Source organism: Bidens hawaiensis, unplaced genomic scaffold, assembly GCF_021521415.1.
Source record: "Bidens hawaiensis isolate Kalapana, Puna unplaced genomic scaffold, B.hawaiensis_p1.1 tig00038543_1, whole genome shotgun sequence".
Taxonomy (NCBI): domain Eukaryota; kingdom Viridiplantae; phylum Streptophyta; class Magnoliopsida; order Asterales; family Asteraceae; genus Bidens; species Bidens hawaiensis.
In genome coordinates this window covers 19,476-36,198 of record NW_027505554.1, presented here as the reverse complement: position 1 = coordinate 36,198, position 16,723 = coordinate 19,476, and the positions used below count along the sequence as shown (strand labels likewise).

Below are 16,723 nucleotides of genomic sequence, written 5' to 3'. Positions count from 1 at the left end.
CCCACCTCCACCAACCATCGCTATCAGTGCCAACCAGCATCGCCAGCCGCCCACCATCACCGCTGTCCACCACCGCCGCCACTGCCACCAACCACCACCATCGCTGTCCACCGCCATCACCATCAGTGCCAACCAACCGTCGCATCCATCAACCATCCCCCCACCATTATACCCGACCCGCCCACCACCACCTCCACTGTTACCGCCAACCACCATCACCGTCCACCAATGCACGACCGCCACCTACCTCCCACCACCACCACTCACTACCATTTTAATTTTATTTTTTATTTTTTTCCTACCTACCAAACAATATTAAGTAATGATTCGTTTCATTCCCATGTGGTAACAAAACATTTCATTGGAATGGTAATAACTCATTCCATTCCTTTGTCCATTTCATTACCACGTTCATTCCATTCCGTCGTTCATTCCATTATCTCATACCAAACAGACCCCGTAGTGCCATCACATAACGCTTGAAACCCTAGAGGAAACAATCCTTATCAAGTAGCATAATCAACATATTTTTCGAAACCCTAGCCTCCATCATAGGACTCGTGTCACCAAAGTCTAGCAAAACAACTTATTCTCCAAAAACTTGGTCACTTACAAGTTACAATAGCCATTAACAAAAACAACTTACTATCCCAGACCTTGTCACTTTCAATAGCAAAATCGATGCTGTCCCGCCCACGTGCCGCTACGCATTGCATCTTGTTGAGAATTGTTTTACAAGACAAATTTCATTCTTTTAACACATTTTTGTTATCAACGCTTACAACGAGTTTTTTAGTCAACATAAAACTGACCAAAACAAAACCGAATAATCGAAGATGCATCACAAACCAAACATTTGGTATGTAACTTACGAGGAATATTACACTAGTTATATAATTATCACATCTATAAGGTATTCAAATATAGCATTGTACTTTATGTATACAACTAATTTACAAATACTTTTCTCTGATTAACTAATTACTCGGATTGATATCACTACTAAACAAATGAGTATCACTAAAGACCGATAACTAACAGACACATAATGTCGACAATTACCAATGAAATTCTGATGGAATGCCCGAAATAATTAAAAAATATATTTAAACAACTCTTATTTCAAAATTTCGTTAGTTTGGTGGAGAGTATTACATATAGACTATCCATCCGTATTCTTTTCAATATTGTGGGATTAGATTTTCAATAAGACTCTCATACACTCTTTTCAGATGAATGTTGGCGTGGGCCCATGCTTTGATCAATAATCCCTCCCTATTTCTTCGGTAATCGATATTTGGATTTCTGACGAGATTCTCACATAGACTTTGCATAATATATTTATGTTGGTTATTTTAGTGTTATTGGATTAACTTGTTGATCGAGGAGCCATCGTCGGAAATCCGCCAACATTATTGCCTACAAATGGTTTTCTAATCCGCCCCTCAATAACAACCCAACCCTTTTCAAATCATAACCACTAATGTTTGTTTAGACGTTATCCTTGTTATCCCTAGTTAAACCTTCGTATTCTATATCCACGGTGATTTTTGAAGACATTCGTATTTGTGATCTCAAAATTAAAACCGGAAAAACTTGAGCTTGGAGTCTACTACTTGTCTGAGGTTACATCGTTAATACATGATAATTTTATAAATTAGTTGAGGTGAATTAACAATATAGTTTACTATAACAAAGTGGGGGTGTTGGTGTGTGGGTCCAAAAAACGAAGCTCTACATGATGATATTGGGATCCTCGTTTTCATGTGGTTTACCTTAATTTAATGCTATGTGTTGTGAATGCGTCATCAATGCCATCTAGAGAATGTGTCATCCATGTCACATAGACTATATGTTGTAAATGCGTCATCCATGTCACACAGATATAATGACGTCGTAAACACCACCCGCTTAAAATAAACCTGAACGCCATGAAGTTTTTCTTGTCTTCATGTTATTTCAATGGCACCTACAACTCCTTTTTTATTCCAAGGAAATTAACTGTCCACACCTGCCCATAAACAAATCCACCTCATCTATTTGTCGCTTTATTTTTTCTATTTTTGTTTATTTTTTTTAATTCACTTTGTTTTTTCTATTTTTGTTTTAGTTATTACTCTCTATTTTAAAATTATGGCTACTTATCTTTTAACGCTTAAATTCACAAATGATTAATTATCCTACATGACAATCACGCGGCTTTATAACTGGTTAGCCTAGCTAATGTAACGTAAGTTGGCTTTGGAAAATGAAGATGAGTGTTCCAAGTGCTTTTAGGGGGTAGTGAGTAGTGACCAACTTATGAAGCTTTTTGGAGAAAAAAAAAGTCGGCAAATCCCACATCAACATACCATTAATGTTGACTGCTTGACTTGTTACAAAATCTTCATGAACTCAGAAACGCAACACTTTTACCATTAATAAGGTTGAACAACATAACATAACATAACATAGATAGACAGATCCAATGCATGCATGAAACTAACATAAACCAAAACACAATATTAATCATGATCGATCACCAACTACAGCTAGCTTAGTATATATAGTAATATATCTAGCTAGCTAATTAACAAAGCCTGGTGCAGAAACAACGGCGGCGGAAGCCCCTGCATCGTCCTCCTGAGAAACCCTCGTTACGGCAGACGTAAGCACAGTTATGGCTACTCCAACATGTTCCATGAAACTTATGACTCTGTGACTGACACATACGCGCTTCTGCAACCGGAACTCTAGACTCTGCATACATCACAACATTATGAAACTAACTTAATTAATGTAAGTTAAAAACATACAAATATACTAATTTACTTGATCGAAACACTGAGATAGATTAATTAAGGGTTATATATAAGATACTAACGAGATGCCAAGAGGATAAGCAGCGTGAAAAGAAGAGTGAAGAAGCTCTTGGTTATAGCCATATTGTCTCGAGTGATATGTGTTGTGATATTATTGCAGAAGGAGATTGTGTATGTATATATATAATATATGTGTGTATCAAAGGAGAAAGAGCGTAATGTATGATGTGTAATCGCAAGGTGGGGTGGATGATGGAGGTCACTCGGTGTTCACTGCTTTATCAGCTTTGTTGATATCATGCCACGAGGTGGAGTTGTCAGTCACCATGCATGCGCACATCACTTTGATATCCACATCTTTATAGATGATAAAGATATATTTATCTTTTTAACGTCCAATAAAAATAGAATGTCTATGTAATTTGTATAGGGTGATCAAATGGTAAAAGGTTATCGTTAACTGACCGAATCCAGTCGTACGGAGCCTTGAGTACCTCCAATTAGTTATCTTTAGTTTCAGAGAAAACTCACATGCCCGCAAGGACATACCTACTCTTAGAGTGGGGGGGGGGGGGGGGGGGTCGGCCGACCCGTGTGAGAAAATTCTTTTAGTGGTATGCATGTTTTCCTTCAAGTTGCCGGAGAAAACCCACCTGTCCGCAGGGGCGTACCTGCTATGTTTTTGTTAAGTTGTCATTAGTATTGGGAATGTATAAGTTGTCGTTACATTCCCTGACCAACTCTATAGGGTTCCTTCAAATTGCTGTTACCAACAGAGATTGTATTATTTTTTATAACTTTACAAACCCATGCTTAGTTGTGAAAAAGATTTTATTAAACAACATTAGTTATGTAAAAATGTCCAATCGACTTTGATCTCTTTGATTTTTCCGTGAAAGATCTTAGAACATGAGTGCTCATCCAATGGTGCGATAACGATCTTTATCAAATCTACACTCCCTGTCTTCTACTCCAGCTTTCTCCCATGCTATACAAAAACCCGTTTCTAGTGACAAAATTTCAATGACAATTTGCTTTAATTTGTACCTAGCTAGGTTTTTAATTATGTACGTCATATTTGTTTAACAAACTTTTTAGGGTCATTTAGTTTTAATGCCACTAATTTAGGTTTTTAATGGGACTTTCCGTATGCCATATATGCTGGACACATATTTCTGGTGGCATTGAAAGTATTTACACTACAAATTTCCGTCTTCTTGAAATTTCATCACAGAATATTTTTCCAGGAAAATACCATAAAAATGTAAAGAAGTTTCAATATTGTTTCTATTAAATCACTCAAAACTTTTTATGTTCAAATGCCACTCAAGTCACTTCCAAATATGCTAATCATAGTCTCATAGGTTTTGTTTTACCCATTTGATAGGTTACCACGCCAACTATGCAATGTTAAAAAAAAACTGTTAATAGTGATGTGGGCTGATGATGCATAATTTTTAATTAGTGACACTTTTTTTAATTGAACAATTAAAAATTTAAGATAACATGTTTTTTTTATTTTTCTTCTAAATTTATAATTTCGAAAAATTGCATTTGTTGTCTTCTTTAAAATCCAACTTTCGAGTTCTTCTTCTCTTTCTCTAAATGGTCGTTTTTTCATCTTCCCTATTGATCTAGTGAGCATTTGTCTTTTTTTTTGAGATAGGATTTGATATCACTAGTTTTATTTTAGGCGAAATTTCATGCTTACCACAGGCTTCGTTAATTTTCAATCCACATTAGGATCATAGCAAGGATACAAAATACACATCACATTCATAATCCTCATCGCTATTACTACCATAACCTTGTTAACTTGCACTTCAATCTTCAACAAAAGTGACATCATCTTCGGGTGTGTTTGGGATTGCTTATTTTAGTCCAAAAGATCTTTTTGTCAAAAGGACTTGTTAACTTATGACTTTTCTAAAATGAGTTGAAAAAGAATGTTTAGATTAATTTATGTGGTGGGGAAAACCAAATAACCAAAAAATGCACTCTTTTAAAAGGAGCGTAATGGGGTTTTCATTTATCCTCTTATTCGGTTATGGTATTAACCGGATGGGCCAGCCCACGGACCCCACAAAACCGCCAGTACTTGTTGAAAGTTGTTATTCAATAGACCCGCATAATCCGATAGTACTTGCTGGAATCAGTTATTAGACACTGACCCGCAAAATTCGTTGCAACCGGAACCAACCTTAATGCTAACGATTTGGTTCATAGTTCTCCCTTTTTCCATTTTTTGGTTCCAGTTCCGGTTCGGTGCTAATTTCAATACTCAATCAAGGGCTATGCAGTCGATATCGTCGATATATCACCGATATATCAGTGATATATCGGTTATCGGTCCCTTGGCGATATATAAATCAGAATATCGGTTCAAAATATTGGTACCAATAATATCAACGATATTGACCGATATTGGACTAATATTTGACCAATATACCACCGATAATCCCTATATCAGTGTTTTAAGTCTTAATTATCAACTTTTAGTGTTAAATGTGAGTGTTTTAAGTCTTAATCAATTCTTACTTGATAGATTGTTAGTGTTTTACAATTTGCCAAAGGTTAATTTGTTAATGATAAGAGAATATACTATATTATTAGTGTTAAATTGTTATATATAATAATTTTACATGATATTAAAATTACCGATATCCCACCGATATCTCAGATATCGGTCCTTGACCGATATCCGATATTTTTTCGCATTAACTGCTTAGATCAAGGGTGCCATGGAGAGATGAAAAAAATAGTGATTCGGTTTTCTCCCGGCTGATTTTTACCAAAATCAGGGACTACTTCAAGGTTTCTCTGATGGACTTGAAACACGGCTGATTTTTCATCGAAATCGGGAACTACTCCAAGGTTTCACTCTAACGAACTTTATGTGAGGTGGACTCCTTTAGAAAAGTGTGAGAAAGTAAGATGGATAGTATGATGTTTGGAAAAAATGGGAAGAAAAAAAAATAAAAAAATAAATCAAAATGTGGCATGCGAGGAAATGTGAGGAAAGTGCGAGGACTCCCTCTCCTCTTAGAGCGGGTTGATGCCTTTGGTTCCCATTATTGACGGTTATGCCCAAGAATTTTGTTGACAATTGAGTGTGAAACTGCAGTTGAGCTTCTATCAAAAGCACAAGGTAACTAGGGGGTGTCAATCGGTTTTTATTCTCGGGTTTCGGGGTTGTTCGAGTTTTGAATGGTGAAAATCTATCCTAACACCAACCCAATAAATGACGGGCTAATCAGATTTCGGGTTTTGGTAATCGAGTTAGAGCGGCTCGGTTTTGGTCGAGAGGAAATTCCAACCAAACACGGTACCGATTACATGCTTCGGGTTCGGGTTTTATGTTTAATCGGGTTGGAGATAGTCTGGTCTTGTTTAATGGCGTTTCATGTGACTTCAAGTCGGGTTCGGTACTGTTAAAAATCGTCCCTATCACTAAATGTAGTACTACAAACAGCTAAAAAAATTGTATGCAGGAGTACAAAAAATAAAATGTCATTTGCAGTAGGGTATTTACATATATGTATGAACATGTGTGTATATGAATTATCTAGTGAAAAACACAATGTATGCATGAATAAAAATGTTTTTAGAATGGCAGCTATATTATAAAAAAATTACCTAGTAAGAAACTAGAACAACAAATGGAAGAACTAATGGTATAAATTTTAGTGCTTCCCTTTCTCCGCGAGTCCTGTGTCTTTCAGGAATCAGATCTATCCGCAAACAGGGTTACTGGTAAAGAACAGAAATCTATTTGCATACATATGTTTTAAACCATCTCCTTTCCTAAACTAGCATGTCTACCGACCTGAACCCGTATAATAAGATCAGGCATTTCTACAAGCCCGATGATACAAACCCCAACATTTCAACACACAAACAAAAACATATAAACACTGCATAATTCTGTATCACCATTCACCACAAACAACACTATTTGTTTAACCACATGATATAATCATAAATCCAAATACAAAAGCCAATATTCAAGAATCACATGCCTGCTATACAAGTTCATCATGAGCATCCAAAAGCGACCCCATTTGCACCATCCGACCCGTACCCGGCAACGTGGGATCCGTCACCGACTCAATCTTAACAAACCCGAAATCACACGCACCCGACTGCTTCAAACTGATCACAAACAGAACCGCAGTCCACCCCACCATACAAACCGCCCAATAGTTATTCATCCCATGAATCAACCCCCACGAAATCGCATACCCCACAATAATCCCCGACAAATGCCCCAAGAAACTCGCTTGCGGGACAATAATCGAAGTAAAAATCAACGACTCAAATGGGGCAAAACTAATCGGAAGCGACAGGAACCCGAAAAGATTCAACTTCGACGACGGCTGCTTTACGGACAAAACCGTCATCCACCCGAACACAACACACGAGTACCCGACAGCAGTAACGCGTCGAAAATACTCTAGCTTAAACCGATTGATCAACACATGGTAACTCCCTAAAACCAACAACCCGGATAATATGATCAAAACTAACGAGTAATGGAGATAATAAGCGGTTCCTAAAGCGGGTAATTGTTCGAGGGAACCGAGGCTCCATAACGCACTCATATTGAAGACAAGATGGATGACACTAATGTGGGAAAAGGCAGAGGTAATGAGGCGCCAATGGTGGCCATCAAGGGCGGTTTCGTAGCTTAATCCGACATGGGAGTATCCGATATTATGTTTTTGGATGTAGAACCAGATTAAGGAGCATAATCCTATGATGGAACTAGTTGCGGGCTTTTCGATGATTTCGTAGAGTAAGGGTTTACCCATTTTGGGGTTATTGGTTAATTGATCATGAATTGGGATCTAGGGTTTAATGGTTTACCTTGTAAATTGGTTGCTGATGGATCTTGATTGAGTGTGTGTAAGGATGCCGGTGGTTTGACGCAATATTGGCTGCTTGCTCCGGTGTCGGTTGCTAATGGGAGTTAAGAGACCTTGAATGTTCGGTAGATGATGATATGTGTTTAATTTATTATTGAAATGATTTTATTTTCTTTATTAAACTTGTGTGTTCCCTTCGCGTTGCATGAGAAACTCGGTAACGGGTTTGAGTTTTAAATGCAGATTTAAAAATACATCATAACGATTATCACTTTAATATAAAAAAATATTTATCTAATTATGAAAGAAAACTTGGTTAGTATCGGTTCGGCTCATTATTGTATCGACATGGTACCGCACTTACTTTATAGCTTACAATAAAAAATATATAATCTATTGCAAATACAATTTCGTTTTCAAATAAAGTTATATACCTTATTGTGAATACACGTTCGTATTAACGGCGCTACATAGATGAAATAAACATGTCGAAACGGCAACAAAAAAATCTATAAAACTTCGTATGGTGGCCATTAAAAAAGACCAGTAACTTAAGTATAAACATATATAATAACAAATTATGGAGCATATTAAAACCATCAATAATTTAGGGAGGCAGAATTAAACAAAGTTTAACTAAATAGAATGTTTGGGATCACATTAAAATAGTTTAGAACTTTGGGGGACTAATTTGCAAGAACATAGAATTGAAGGACTAAAATTACAAAAATTAAACTTTACTTTAGCGCTTTTATATATAGGATAATTTTAAAATGTTTTTCTATATAAATAAAAATATTTTAGAAAAAATATAAATCAATTGTGAAAGGAGGGACAATTGTGAGGGAGAGGTTTTAATTAATTGAGAAAGTTTGAGAGAAATAAATCAAAATTTTTATATTCTTTCGTTTTCTATTGAAAAAATGTCTTCTAATAATACAAGTTCTATCAAGTTTAAATTAAGAGGATAATGAATAAAAATTAGATTCTAATTCATTAATCCGACACACGAAGTTTAAGTTTGAGCTCGAGCTCAAGTTTGACCAGGCTAGGCTTGACTTGGCTCGTGTACAAACGCCCTACTCATATGACTTGGTGTAACCAAGTTTTAAATATAATAAATTGTTGTTAAATTTTTCTTTACATCTTTTTGGCAATTTGCCATTTCGCTTTATCTTATTTTCATTTTGCTTTGGAATTGAAACATGGATTAACTCCATAGCTTTAAGCATGAAACCCCTATCAACTTTCCTGCATCATATATATATAGATCCAAGAACTTTTCCACCAACACCTTGCTAACTGCTCAACAGTTTCAGCAATCTCAGAAACATCAATATCAGCAACAAAACAAATTATAATACATTTTTTTATTAAGATTAAAATAGAATATAACACTACAGCAAATGATCACAATTCATAATTGACAAAGTTTAATATCCCATAAAACCATGAAATCATAGCTAAAACAAATAGGTAATCTGCACACCGCCATGTGAAATGACAAAACTACCCCTTCATAACCCATTTGACTCTTAATTAGAGCTATTCTCATCAAGAACATGCAAACATCCACATATAATCTCCACAGCAGCATCAAGTTCCTGTTCTGATATTATCAACGGCGGTACAAGCCTAACAACGTTCCCTTTGCCGGCTGTCAAAATCAAAAGCCCTGACTCCCTACACGCATCCACAAGCGGGCTTGCGGAAACATCCAACTCAATCCCCACAATAAGACCAAAACCTCGTACTTCTTTCACATGTTTGTTTCCTCCTAGTTTTGTCGTTAAAATTTGTTTCAAGTAATCGCCTTTTTTGGTGACGCGAGATAAGAAGCTAGGGTTTGATACTTTATCAAAGACCGCGATTGCAGCCGCGCATACGAGGGGCCCGCCTGCAAATGTGCTTCCATGGTCCCCGTTGTTGATGGCTGCGTTTACTCGTTCGGTTACTAGTGTAGCGCCTATTGGTAGACCACCAGCTAGAGGCTTGGCGAGAGTCATTATGTCAGGGGTTACATCATATGCTTCGTGGGCCCAAAGATAACCAGTTCGACCCAAACCGCATTGAACCTGCAGTTGAAAACATTAAGAACTTGTGTAAACATTAAGACTTTAATTCTTGAACGACCTACTTAAATCGGGTTTTGGGCTTAACCAAACGTACAACCAGGTCCGTTTCAGCCTAGGCGCAGGCCCATTTGCATATTTCAAACACTTACGCGCTCATTAACGTCTTAGTATATTACCTCATCAAAAACCAGCAAAGCTCCAGCTTTATCACACGCAGCACGCAAAGATTTCAAGAAATCTTTTGTAGCACCATATATTCCACCTTCACCCTGAATCGGTTCCACAAACACTGCAGCAATTTTGCCACTTGATAACAACTCTTGAACCGCATTAATATCCCCATATTGCAGAAAAGTGACACCTGGCATCACCGGCTCAAAAGGTGTTCTGTAATGTTCCTTGCTGGTTAAAGCAAGTGACCCGATTGTCCTTCCATGGAAACTGTTGGTGAATGAGATAAACTCAGTAGGTGGGTCCGTGTTATCGGGGTGTGAAAATCTTTGGAACTTTCTAGAAAATTTTATCGCAGCTTCGTTAGCTTCTGTTCCCGAGTTGGAGAAAAAAACACGATCTGCAAATGAATTAGCAACAAGACGTTGTGCAAGATCCACCTGCAACAATTTAACATATATTTTGTTTGCATAACAAGGCTTATAATTTCAGAAACAAATTACTCATTTAACCATGAAATATGCAACTCTTATCTACGTTTACTTGCATGCGAGACCTTTTTCCTGATTAATCATGACTTAAACCAGTGTAACAGGCAATACCACATTGCATATAGATTTGTGTATGCATTGTTATTCTCATATAGATTCATACAGGTTTATTATTCGTGTATAGAATAAAAAAGGTTTAGGGCTTAGGTTAGTAAAAGTAGATATGCGAGTAAAAGTAGACGTGCTAACAAAGATTTGCGTATCTCGTGGCAGGGTGTAAACAAGCTGAGCAGGGTCCAAGCTCCTCGTTTAACTTACGAGAGCTCAAGCTCAGCTCATTTCAAGCTCTATTTCTAAAGCTTGTGGCTTATGAGCAGTTTCTCAAGCTCGAGCTCAAGGCCTTAATTATTTACCAATTTATCCACAATTATAATTTTTATATATAGCATAGTATACATTATTTAAGCATTTTAATTATAAACTTATGTATAATAATAGTTATCATATAGATAGATATATATTTGATATATTAAGTAAAAACTATAATAATAACAAGTTCGAACTCGATAAGCGAAGCTCATGCTTGTTTCTTGAAAAAGCTTGTTTTTAAAAAAACTGACATGATTCAAGCTTTTAGCGAGCCGATCTCGAGTATCTCATGAGCAGCTTGGCTCGTTTGCACCCCTACACATAACTATATGTGTGAAATTGTTCTACATAAACATACATATATAGAGAAAAATAGCACCTTCAGTCATTTTCTATTAATAAATTACTGTAAAGTCCATTACTTTTTCCATATACAATCACTTGATGATTCAAAAACATATAAAAAAAATTCTAAAAACCGAATATGCGAAATCGAACCTGAGGAACAGTGTAATATACGTTGCTAACATGTGCAAGCACACTAGCCTGATGTGTAATAGCTTGAATCCAATCAGGATCAGCATGGCCCAAAGCATTAACAGCAATACCAGAAGTGAGATCAATGTACTCTTTGCCTTCAATATCATACAACTTACACCCTTTGCCACTTGCCAGCACAAGTGGTGTTCTTCCATATGTTCCAACAATCACTTGTTTCTCACTGTTAATCACATCCTCTTGGTTAACAACTGTTGGTTGGGTAGTAACTGTAAGTTGTGCACGTGGTGGTTTGGGTGCGTGTGAATTGGGTATGTGAATCGAGTGTCTAGGGATTTGAGGCTTTGGGTTGTGGTGATTAATTGGTAGGTGAACATGTTTGGATAAATTGAAAACTGATGATGACATTGTTATCTTCTGCGATGATAAAGAAGGTAATTAGAGTGATGGTTTGGAAGTAGAAGAATTAAGGATATAGGTTTAGGTTTTGTGAAATGAAGGTGTAATGTCGGATTGCAACAAAGAGGTACTGGTCGGCGTCGATATCAGATGATGAATGAATCAAGTGTTGAAATGTTTCGTTGAGGGGATGTTGGATTGGGTGGGCTTTTAAGCTTTATGGGCTATCAAATGTTGGGCTCGATGTTCCTTCCTTTTCTTAACAACTGGCCGGTGTAAATAACCCGATGATTGTTTGCACCTCCATCGACCGACTAGCAACTACTACAACACTGTTTAGGATGATGATCATTCAACGTGTTTAGAACAAATATAGTTTTATATTTAAATTGCAAATGATCGAGTCAACCCATAAATTGTTCGGTTCAATTGAAAAGGATGTGATCTTTATACACCACCCCATGCTGATTGAACATGCCTACAAGGCTCGTATAGGCCTATACGGGCTATATATGTATTTAATTGCTCGTATAGCACCCTGCACACCATAAAACCCTATATGGGTCGTATAGGGCTATACAACAGTATAGAAAACTTTTGTAGAAAAGGTCAGCTTGGCTTTGACCATTGTTCAGCGCAACTTGAAAACGACTTTATGAGAATATACGAACCGTATAGTTCTATTATATTATTCAACCTTTTAGTATACAACATAATTCTATATATAACTGAAACAAAACATGAAATTGTCGAAAAGGAGAGCGGTTAATATTGCTAAAAAATATGGTGCAAGTAAGATAATATATATGGATGATGGCTTCATAAGTATACGATGTTAAAGTCATAAATAATATATGTTCATAAAAAATTTGTTTCCAAAATTGTTTATACAACCAGTATAGGGCTATACGAGGCACTACAAACAATGACCGACAACGTTTGACACAAACTAGCACGACTCAGGTGCTATACGACCCGTATAGCCTTACGAGTCGTATGGTCAAAAAATGGTGTGAGGATTTAACGGTGTATGATGATCCTAAGCCAATCAAAAACAGTTGAAGCATGGTAAATCGAACCGGTTCAATTTCAATAACATTAAAAATATGCCAACAATCCATGATGAACATTTATAAAAGTTGAGATAAATTTATAAAATAAAAACATAAAAAAATGGCTCATAGCCCTAATTTATATTTTCATTTTCTAATTCTAAAATTGAGACTCCCAAAACCAGGATTTCTGCTATGCAGATGCTTCAACAGGTAGTGTCTCAGTTTTGGTTATTTTTATTTATTTATTTTTTCATGTTCCTGTTCGTAATATGCTACCTTTAAAGTTTTTTCGATTGCTGATTCAAAATGTACTTCATATTTTCATATATACTACTTTCCGATTTTGCCCTAATTTGGTCCCCAGATTATGCTTCATGTTCTCCTATTGTCAAAATGTTTATGTTTGTTGATAGTTATAAAACATAAAATTGAAAGCATTATGTTTCTTGATGATTATTTTTCACACAATGTCATAAAGAGAGATAAAGTATTACTTGTGACCATTCAAATGGAGATAACATACAATAAAGTATTACTTTTTATACCTTTGGCTCCTTGGCACCGGAAGCTATCCGTCCTAACCAGGGTCCAACGGGTTGTGCATGGCAATGTGTCGACTCCAAAAGGGCAGGGGTATGTCTTTAACAGGTTAGGGTTTGCAATTCAGAAAGGGGTGGCGGCGCAGCTTGTTGCCCGTCTACCTGCTATGTTGATGTAATATCTATGTTTCTATATAACGAGAAAAGATTGTTAATTAAATTTAAAAAAAAAATAGATTAAAAAACTTGCTAAAGTGGAAATGATTCAAACTGGTTAAAAATTATTAATTATTGATTGTCGTGTTGTATGATTTGCTGCTATTAGGAGAAAGAAGCAATTACAGCAGCATCCGAAGAGGTTTCACGCGAGTTTGAAACTCTAATCGATTCACACGCGTTAGATTACTTGAAGCAATTACAACACACTATGTATGATCTGTATCATGTACTTTTCTTTTAAAAATTATGCACTGAGTTGATATTAATTCGACCTAATAATTGCAGACTAGGACGTCTGCAAGACAGTAATGCAGTTCTTTCTCGTTTTAATGACTATTCAAAGCAATGTTTTGCTGAGGTGTCCAGTGATCTTTCTTCAAATACGAGCCGCTTAAAGTCGATGAAGTCAGACCTTGATTATATATTTCTAAAATTGAGGTTGGTTAAACTGTTATTTTTTTGCAGTCTCTGCTTCATAGTGTTTGCGTTATTCCATTACTAGTGTCCTGTAATCATTTTGGTTCAGGTTAAATTATAGGTGTTCAAAACGTTTGTGGCTCGTTCGAAAAAGCTTGTATCTAAACCAGCCGAGCCAGGGTTGGCTGGCTCGTTACTCGCTCTAAAATCGGCTTGTGGGTCCGCTCATTGGCTCGTTTAAAAATATAGAAAAAAGTTTTAAAATATTAACGAGCCAGCATGATGAGCCACGAGCTGAGCCGGCTCGTTTAAGTTCAAGCTCGAGCCTAAACGTGTCATTTCTCGGCTCAGCTAGCGAAAAACATAGGTTAATGTGCAATGGTTTGAAAATAATTGGTATTATGTTTAAGTAAATGAATATGATTTTGTTTCAGGAGTTTAAAAGCAAAGATCAAAGCCACATATCCTGATGCATTTCCTGATGATTCAATGTTAGAAGCACTCGATGAACGACCTGATCTAGAAGTACCTACATAAATCTGTATTTAATGTTTTCTTTTCCTTCTTTCTGTGACAAAAAGTTGACTTTTTATTGACATGATATTTGACTATTGTGAGAAACCATATAACCTGCTTTATTGTGAAAGTGAAGTATTATCTGTGATTGTTGCACAAAATAGTTAAAGAGTATACTTTTATTATTGTTTATAGGCATGTCTTGCTTATACATATGTGTATACTTGCATGGGGTTTGAATTGCTCCTCAAGACTTTCCTTGATGGGAACTTATGTCCAATTCGTTAGAATCACACGGTTAAAATTAGGTATGTAAACGAATCGAATGAACACGAACATACAATGTTTTTGTATTGTTTGTTTAACTTTAAGTAAACAAATGAGCGAACATTTACAATTAAACGAATAAAATTTTCTCGTTTGTGTTTGTTCATTAACAAAACGAGCGTGCTAGTGTTTGTTTATTTTGTTCGTTAATAATATTAACAAACGGTTCATAAATATAAACGAACGCATGATTGACCAGTTTAAAGTAAACATTAACAACAATCTATAGGGCCTAAAAGTTAATACAGTGTTTTAAATTATAGAGGCTTAAAATTCAATTCAAAATGAATATATAAATGAACCTAAACAAACAAACTTAAACGAGCGTAAACTAATACACACAAATGAACATAAATGAATTTAAATGAACGAACGTTCACGAACGTAATGCATGAACGAGACATGTTTATGTTTGTTTAACTAAACGATAGAAACCATTGTTCATGTTCGTTTATTCAAATAAACGAACATAAACGAACTTTCGGGCTCCTGATGAACGGGTTTATTGAGCGTTTAGGTCTGTTGGGTAGCATCTTAATAATTCCATCAAGAAACTACTTTTGGACGTGTATTTGGTTCCATTAAACGACACATCTTAATAGCTCATAGAGCCTCTTAATTGGTAAGTTTCAAAAACATTCCTACTCATTTAGAGGCTACCTCTTAATTAAACGTGTTGGTAATAAGTCAAAATGGTCATGATCGGTACATGTCGTATTGTAGTTTTGGTTTTATTTTTATTTTATTTTTTTCTATTCTGATATAAAGAAGTTAGAGATAAAGTCTGTGGATGGCAACAGACTTTTCAACTTATTCAGTGACCCATATATTGAAAGTTTAAAACTAATTTAAAGGTCATTGCTTTTGGTAAACGCTCTTAACAAATTTGAAAAGACATCTTAGCTTAGGTTAGGTGTCATTGTGTTGTGTTTTTAATTTTTTATATGCTAAAAGTAGATTAACGAGACCCATTTTCTTCATCAATTGTATACTTAGGAGTCGTATAGAGTAATTTTAAGTTGTCCTAGTAAATATTGTTGAATAGTGGTAACATATATAAGCCAAAAAAAGGAACCGCTACAATGATGATATAATTCTCGAAACGACACATTATCTTACTTATAACATTCATGCCACTTACCATCGTTTAGCAGGCGCACTTCAATACTTAACTTTTACACATTCCAACATAGCCTACACAGTGCAACAAATTTGCATGCACATGCACAAACCGCGTACCGATCACCTGAATGATCTCCGACGGATCCTACGTTACGTGAAGGGCACAATTTCCAAAGGTTTATACATGTGTTGTGGTCAAATCTATACGTTAGCATCTTATATCAACGCCGACTGGGCAGGATGCCCCAACACCCGTCGATCTATGTTTGGCTATTGTGTTTACCTCAATGATGATTTAATCTTGTGGTCCTCGAAAAGACAATTCGCCATCTTTCTCTTGCGCTCCGAAGTCGAATACATTGGGGTTGCTAACGTGTGTGTGAAATATGTTGGGTAAACAATCTTTTACTTCAGTTAGGGCGACCTCCTTGTGCTTCTTTGGTTTATTGTGACAATGTTAGTGTCATTTATCTATTAAGCAACCTGATTCAATGCCGACACACCAAGACATATTTAAATTAATATCCATGACTAGCTAAACGGGTTTGGCCGATTATACATGACTGGGTAAAGTTACCGAATTCCACTAATTTTAATACCGTGAGGGTTCTTTTGGAGTATCCTAATAAGCATAAAAATAATGTGGCGGAACATGAAGCGATTCAAACAATTTTATTAATCACATGTTGGATGATTTTGAAAACTCGAAATTAATGATAAGATTTTTAATAATAAATAATTCTCGGTGAGCAATTTGGTGTATGACATCAAGACAACTTTGTTTTTTTGGATCAAGCATAGAAGTAAACATGCAGGCTTGGAGTGGGTGAAATGGTACATGTTTAATTTCATTAATTTT

At 36.1% G+C, this 16,723-nt stretch overlaps 2 protein-coding genes and 1 pseudogene across 2 annotated transcripts; 1 reads left to right on the top strand and 2 right to left on the bottom strand.

The window, feature by feature from the left end:
• Window positions 1–6,757: 6,757 nt before the first annotated feature.
• On the bottom strand, window positions 6,758–7,835 carry LOC143613918 (RHOMBOID-like protein 13 pseudogene; annotated as a pseudogene).
• Window positions 7,836–9,067: 1,232 nt separating this feature from the next.
• On the bottom strand, window positions 9,068–11,832 carry LOC143613911 (acetylornithine aminotransferase, chloroplastic/mitochondrial-like). Its single transcript, XM_077087499.1, has 3 exons — window positions 11,271–11,832; window positions 9,918–10,352; window positions 9,068–9,741 (listed from the first exon to the last, which is right to left on the bottom strand). The coding sequence occupies exons 1-3, from the start codon at window positions 11,676–11,678 to the stop codon at window positions 9,202–9,204; spliced, it is 1,383 nt and encodes a 460-aa protein (XP_076943614.1). The 5' UTR covers window positions 11,679–11,832; the 3' UTR covers window positions 9,068–9,201.
• A 961-nt stretch (window positions 11,833–12,793) lies between these two features.
• On the top strand, window positions 12,794–14,436 carry LOC143613927 (kxDL motif-containing protein LO9-177-like). The gene is made up of 4 exons (XM_077087511.1): window positions 12,794–12,934; window positions 13,589–13,692; window positions 13,768–13,920; window positions 14,334–14,436. Exons 1-4 carry the CDS (start codon window positions 12,917–12,919, stop codon window positions 14,434–14,436), a joined length of 378 nt encoding a protein of 125 aa, XP_076943626.1. The 5' UTR covers window positions 12,794–12,916.
• Window positions 14,437–16,723: the final 2,287 nt, after the last annotated feature.

Bases quoted from the DNA above. Each gene is read 5' to 3' on its own strand.
- LOC143613911 (XM_077087499.1), bottom strand. From the start codon at position 11,678: ATGTCATCATCAGTTTTCAATTTATCCAAACATGTTCACCTACCAATT. The intron at 10,353-11,270 runs GTTCGATTTCGC...AAATTGTTGCAG, and splicing joins TATATTACACTGTTCCTCAG to GTGGATCTTGCACAACGTCT. The intron at 9,742-9,917 runs GTAATATACTAA...TTTCAACTGCAG, and splicing joins CTTTGCTGGTTTTTGATGAG to GTTCAATGCGGTTTGGGTCG.
- LOC143613927 (XM_077087511.1), top strand. The intron at 13,693-13,767 runs GTATGATCTGTA...TAATAATTGCAG, and splicing joins AAGCAATTACAACACACTAT to ACTAGGACGTCTGCAAGACA. The intron at 13,921-14,333 runs GTTGGTTAAACT...ATTTTGTTTCAG, and splicing joins TATATATTTCTAAAATTGAG to GAGTTTAAAAGCAAAGATCA.